Genomic DNA, 6,906 nt, shown 5'->3' on the forward strand with positions numbered 1-6,906 from the left:
AAAAAAAATGGTGGTATTGAAAGTCAACATTGGGCAAAAGTTAATATAAAAAATTTCCATAAGTCTGTACAATACTTTACTAGCCAATGCACAGTTTGCCAAGAGGCATGGCCATTAAGATCTAAACCAAAGTCACCCAGCAACTATGTGTGCTCACGTTGTTCTAGAGACAAGAAATCTCCCAAAAAGTTTTCATTTCAAAATTCAATGATCCCATCTCCAATCCCACAGGAGTTACAAGATTTGACTCAGATTGAGGAAATGTTAATTGCACGGGCTCTCCCAATCATGAGAGTTTACATAAAACCCGGAGGACAACGAGGTTACTCAGGACATTGTATCAACTTACCACAACAAGTAAAAGAACTTGCAACATCGTTACCGAGATATCCCAGGGAGTTATCTGTGATTATTGTCAAGGTCAAAGGTAAAGATAATACATTTAAAGATGTAACTGTTAGACAAAAAGTACACAATGCATTATTGTGGCTTATACGTAACAATCATCATTATGCTGAGTTAGAAATTAATGAAAATGCATTAAACTCTTTACCTGACGATGGTATTCCATCAGAGCTATTAACTGTTGAGACTGAACATGAAATTTCAGATGATAATAGTGAACCTGATTTAGGCCCTCCCACTGAAAACTCTTCAGAGGATAGAGTTATAATGACTCAACTGAAATGAGTAGTTTTTTACCTGTTGGTCAGCAACAGGAACAAGAATTGGAAGCAGTCAGAAATCAGCTTTCTGCAAATGACCCAATTGCCTGGCCTACTGTTGAAAATGAGCCATTAAACGAATATCAGATATCTCACCTTGCCACTATGGCTTTTCCAACATTGTTTCCTGATGGGAAAGGGGATCCCACTAATCAAGCCCTGTTAAGAGATGTTCCTTTTCAAGATAGAATTAAACATCTTTTGAAATTTGCTGAAATTATTGATGGTAAATGGATTTACCGTTTTGCAAATCACCCTAGATTTTCATACTGGGCTTTTAATATGATACAAAGAAAACGAATTTTACAGCAAAGTGGAATATTCCTTAAACAAAATCCAGGTGAAGCACATCTCACCATTGATGAACTGCGTGAAATGGCTGCCAGTAATAGTGCTAATGTGTTCATGTCTAAAGTTTCTAGATACGTTGCGAATATTGCAGGTACAAATGCTTACTGGAATACAGTTCGAGAGGAACTTAAAGCCATCATTACAAATGTTGGAGCACCAACATTATTTTTTACTTTTTCCTCTGCAGATATGCATTGGCCTGAGTTACATGCCTTATTTAATGCTAATAGTAATAGTGAAAATGCTGACATTTCCAGTCAAGTCAGACGACAAAATGTTATTAATAATCCACATCTTGTAGACTGGTTTTTTACCCAAAGATTAGAAAGCTTTGTAAAACATGGCTTTATGAAACACTTGGAGCAAAATGGCACTGGTTTAGATATGAATACCAAGGTAGAGGTAGTATTCATTGTCATGGTACTGCTAAACTAAATAATGACCCAGGTTTGTGTCAACTAACTCAAACTGCTTTGAAAGGTTTCTTAGCTCAAAAATTTAAAGATGAGAATGATTGTTCTGATACAACAGAATTAGACAATGATATTGAAGCTGGTCAGGAAGCAGCTGAAACAGTGTGTAAGTATGTTGACTGGTTATTATCAACTGTCAATCCAAATCCACCAGATGAAAACATCTGGGTAAGACCTGAAACTCATCCATGTCAAAGAAGTCATATTGACATTCCTGAACATGAGAAACAGTCAGATTATGTAGATCTGTTAAATATGGTTCAACGACACACTCGTTGTAGTACTAGCTATTGTCTAAGAAAAAAGTCAAATGAGACTGAATTGAAATGTAGATTTCATTTCCCATTTGATAATTGTCCACAGACAAAATTAGAATTTGAAAAAATCCACACTTCAGGTGATAATGAACATTATAAGGCCAAAATTGTGACTAAACGAAATGATTCTAGGTTAAATAATCACCAACAACTTCAACTCCAAGGATGGAGAGCAAACTGTGATATTCAGGTTGTTATCGATCACTATGCTTGTGTTGAATATCTCACAAAATATGCAGCTAAAGGAGAACCAAGGTCGCCTTTATTGAAACAGGCTTTTAATTCTATTATGCAAAATGTTGACAGCAACACTGATCCTCACAGAGCTGTTAAGAAAATAGTTATGAGATCTCTTGGTGAACGAGATTATGCTGCTCAGGAAACAATGCATCATTTGTTGTCTTTAAAACTTCATAGCTCATCGTTTAAAGTGATATCAGTTAGTTTAAATGGTTCACGTAGAGTACGTGACACTGCAAGTATTGAAGAACTTCATGCACTGATTACTCACTTCTTGATGTGTACGCTAATCGTGAGCAATATGACAGTTCACAAAATATTATGAATATGAATTTTCTTCAATTTGCTACAACTTATAAAGTTGTTAACAATGAACTGACGAGATTACCAGAGAATGTTATACCTAGAATATTCCCAACTTATTCTCCTAATCCCAAAGGTCCTAAATTTGGACTATATTGTAAGTATCAACTTTTGAGATATAAACCCTGGAGAACAACGCAAAACAATGCGTGGGGTGACCAAGAACCAACTGACGAGGTTCTAATCAATTCTTGGCATGAATTCTTGCAAACACCCTATGGACAATCTAATGTTCCAGACTGGTTTGACAAATTACAAGCTGTTATCCAAAGTCAAGAACCAGAAGATGGACCTTCTGAAGAACAGGACGTAACTCGAGAAGAGTGGATGATATTATCAGACCTTCACACTCCTTTTGATAACCCTGAACAAGCACCAGAATCAACATATGACTGGCATCTTGATAGAAGCAATTATTCAGAACAACAAATCAATGAAATGCCAACATGGATAAAAACAAACAAAGAGGAATACACTATTAATGAGCAATATGATGTTGTTGACGTAAACAGTTTTAGTGAAATGCAAAAACTTGCTTTTGACATTGTCAAGTCTCATTTTGACGATACATCATCTGAAAAAGAGCCATTATGTCTAATTATCAATGGTGTTGCAGGGACGGGTAAGAGTTACCTTATTAATGCTCTTAGAAATCTTTTGCAAAGTAAATGTGCTATTACTGCTACCACCGGTAAAGCAGCCTATAACATTAAAGGTGTAACTGTGCACTCTCTGTTAAAGTTGCCTATAGGGTCAAGAGGTAATAAAGATCTAACAGGACAAAGCCTGTGTAGATTACAAGAGAGTGTTAATAATATTGAATATATCATTATTGATGAATACTCAATGCTTGGCCAAGTTACTTTTGGTTGGTTAGATAAGCGTTGCAAACAAGCAACTGGTTATAATGACAAAGTATTTGGTGGAAAATCATTGATTTTAACTGGAGATCCAGGTCAATTGCCACCAGTGGCAGACAAGCCTCTTTATCATGCTAAACCATCAAATTCTGTTGGCGAACAAGGTTATCAAGCATACTCTATGTTTGACAAAGTTGTTAAGCTCACTATTAATCAACGTGTGCAAGGTATGACATCTGAACAAATACAGTTCAGAGATTTATTGTTACGACTTCGCAAAGGTGAGTCAACAGTCGACGACTGGAAATTACTTCTAACTCGTCAACCATCGAATGTCACTAACGTATGCGACTTTGAAGACGCTACTAGACTCTTTCTATAGCAATGAACAAGTTGCAAATTACAATAATGAACAACTAACAAAACTTGAGGATCCAATTGCTCATATTAATGCTCGCCATTCCTCTCCATTGGCCAAAAAGATGTTCATCAGATGATATGTCTGGGTTGGAACCTGTTACATTTCTAGCAAAAGGTGCTAGGGTTATGTTAACCATGAATTTGTGGTCAAGTGTTGGCCTCTGTAATGGAGCTACTGGAACAGTTGTTGATATTGTCTATCAGAACAACCACCAACCACCTGACTTGCCTATTGCAGTCATTATTGAGTTTGAGAACTACAGAGGTCCTGTTTTTAATGTGAACAAACCATCTTGTGTTCCAGTGTGTCCAATCACAGTCTCATCACAGTCAGAAACAAGTTTTCATGAGCGGCAACAGTTGCCTCTAAGACTCGCCTGGGCTCTAACAATACACAAGAGCCAAGGACTTACTCTTCCAAAAGCTTGGATAGATATTGGCAAATCAGAAAGAACTGCTGGAGTTTCATACGTTGCCATTAGCAGAGTGAGATCGCTTTCATCTTGCGTCATTGAACCCATGACATATGAACGATTAACAAGCTTGAAATCATCAGCTAATTTACAATTCAGGCTTGAGGAAGAAAACCGCCTAGATCGTTTAGCACAGACTACCAATAACGGTGCATTTTAAATTGGCAAACCATAAAGTTTGAAATCAGACATGGGATTCTGTTATGGATCCCATTACGCTTTATTCTGTGTGTTAACCTTATTCTGTAACTTTGCATGTCATTTAATCAATTTTATAATTATGTCACTGTATGTGTGAAAATATCATCATCAAGACGATATACGGTAAGTTTTTTATTTTGTTTCTATACTTCACTCCCGCTTTACGACATTTCATTGGGCTAGGGCTATTGTAGTGTATTCTAAAAATTATGTTCTTTTGTCTTGTAGATACCTACTTCTGGATAAAAATATGAAAGAGCAAGTGGATTAGCAAATACAACCGCGTTAGTTCGCACTGTTTGCCAAAAACATTGGAATTTAACCTGTTCAAACAATTGGATGACAGTCAATAACGAAAACACTATGAATGCGCGATACAACTACAGTATGATGTGCACTCATCTTTCGAAGAAGATTCTTGCAGGAAAGTGAAGAAACATTATTTTACGTGGAAAAGGAGTTATAGATTAATGCAAGAAAAGACGTGTGTACACTATACTATTATCTGTCACTCCTGTGCTATCATTGAACAACCTAACCAAATTCATGTAGAGTCGTGGACCTGGTATTTCCAAATAACGTTAATTAATTTGTTATTGACAGTGTTCTACTACAAAAACATTGATCAAAGAAAGAAAAAAACTAATTCTCAAGCAATAAATCAATTTTATATTGAAGAGATTTTAGGGTGCAATACGATAATTACCACTTTCCAGAAGAGGTTAACCTATGGGATTAACGAACAGTTCATCAAGTAATCCATATGAACTAATGGTATATACTAAATATGATAAGAAGAACTTAAAGAGAACTGTTTTCAAGCATTCGTAGTTTAAACCTCAGACAAAATAAACACATACAGTGTTATCCTCTTTTTTGTTATGATGTGACGTGTGTTATGTATAATGTTAATTAATGTAATGTGATATAATGTAATAAATCTGATATGTAATGTGACGTGTGTGATGTGTAATGTAAACTAATATAACGTAATATAATGTAATGTAATGTAATGTGTGATGGGTAATGTTATTTTTCTTGGTCTATTTATATAAAATTATACTTCGAAAACGGGAGGTCTCGAAGGACAAACTTCCTATAGAAAAATTTCTTATTCCAATCATGTTTGATATATTCTAATTAAGAATTTTCTTATGTAATAAATTGTCGTGAAAACTAGAAGACCACGCGTATTGGTTTATAGACCACTAGCTATATAGACATGCACTGGCTTCGTATCGTCACTCATGGATAGCATGACTGTACGTCACTACCTTTACCAATGACGCACATCAAGACTTTAATTAAACGTAAAATTGTATGAGTACTCATTTACCATACAATTTTGCATCAAGTTTATACGTCTTTAAGGCAGCATTTTCCTTGCGATAGTAACTCCTAGTATATTTAGTTATTAGTGTATGGCTATCTGTAAAACAAGGAACGGGGAATCGGGGAAAGGAATGAGGAAAACGGGAACGGTAAAACCAGGAATGGGAAAAGCCGGAATCTGTAAAACCAGGAATGGGAAAAGCCGGAATCTGTAAAACCAGGAATGAGAAAAGCAGGAATCTGTAAAACAAGGAATGAGAAAAGCCGGAATCTGTAAAACCAGGAATGAGAAAAGCCGGAATCTGTAAACAAGGAATGAGAAAAGCCGGAATCTGTAAAACCAGGAATGGGAAAAGCCGGAATCTGTAAAACCAGGAATGAGAAAAGCCGGAATCTGTAAAACAAGGAATGAGAAAAGCCGGAATCTGTAAAACCAGGAATGAAAAAAGCCGGAATCTGAAAACAAGGAATGAGAAAAGCCGGAATCTGTAAAACCAGGAATGGGAAAAGCCGGAATCTGTAAAACCAGGAATGAGAAAAGCCGGAATCTGTAAAACCAGGAATGGGAAAAGCCAGAATCTGTAAAACCAGGAATGAGAAAAGCCGGAATCTGTAAAACAAGGAATGAGAAAAGCCGGAATCTGTAAAACCAGGAATGGGAAAAGCCGGAATCTGTAAAACCAGGAATGAGAAAAGCCGGAATCTGTAAAACCAGGAATGGGAAAAGCCGGAATCTGTAAAACCAGGAATGGGAAAAGCCGGAATCTGTAAAACAAGGAATGAGAAAAGCCGGAATCTGTAAAACCAGGAATGGGAAAAGCCGGAATCTGTAAAACCAGGAATGGGAAAAGCCGGAATCTGTAAAACCAGGAATGAGAAAAGCCGGAATCTGTAAAACCAGGAATGGGAAAAGCCGGAATCTGTAAAACCAGGAATGGGAAAAGCCGGAATCTGTAAAACAAGGAATGAGAAAAGCCGGAATCTGTAAAACCAGGAATGGGAAAAGCCGGAATCTGTAAAACCAGGAATGAGAAAAGCCGGAATCTGTAAAACCAGGAATGGGAAAAGCCGGAATCTGTAAAACCAGGAATGGGAAAAGCCGGAATCTGTAAAACAAGGAATGAGAAAAGCCGGAATCTGTAAAACCAGGA

At 36.7% G+C, this 6,906-nt stretch overlaps 1 protein-coding gene across 1 annotated transcript; it reads left to right on the plus strand.

The window, feature by feature from the left end:
- The first annotated feature begins 686 nt into the window (after positions 1–686).
- On the plus strand, positions 687–2,431 carry LOC114543331. The gene is made up of 3 exons (XM_028562360.1): positions 687–1,167; positions 1,264–1,337; positions 1,397–2,431. Exons 1-3 carry the CDS (start codon positions 687–689, stop codon positions 2,429–2,431), a joined length of 1,590 nt encoding a protein of 529 aa, XP_028418161.1.
- The last annotated feature ends 4,475 nt before the right edge of the window (positions 2,432–6,906 follow it).

Source organism: Dendronephthya gigantea, unplaced genomic scaffold, assembly GCF_004324835.1.
Source record: "Dendronephthya gigantea isolate DGI-Jeju-01 unplaced genomic scaffold, DenGig_1.0 000439F, whole genome shotgun sequence".
In the NCBI taxonomy this organism is placed as follows: domain Eukaryota; kingdom Metazoa; phylum Cnidaria; class Anthozoa; order Malacalcyonacea; family Nephtheidae; genus Dendronephthya; species Dendronephthya gigantea.

Coding starts and splice junctions, on each gene's coding strand:
- LOC114543331 (XM_028562360.1), top strand. CDS start 687: ATGAGTAGTTTTTTACCTGTTGGTCAGCAACAGGAACAAGAATTGGAA. Junction 1,168..1,263: donor ATACGTTGCGAATATTGCAG/GTACAAATGCTT, acceptor TTTCCTCTGCAG/ATATGCATTGGCCTGAGTTA. Junction 1,338..1,396: donor ATGCTGACATTTCCAGTCAA/GTCAGACGACAA, acceptor TTTTACCCAAAG/ATTAGAAAGCTTTGTAAAAC.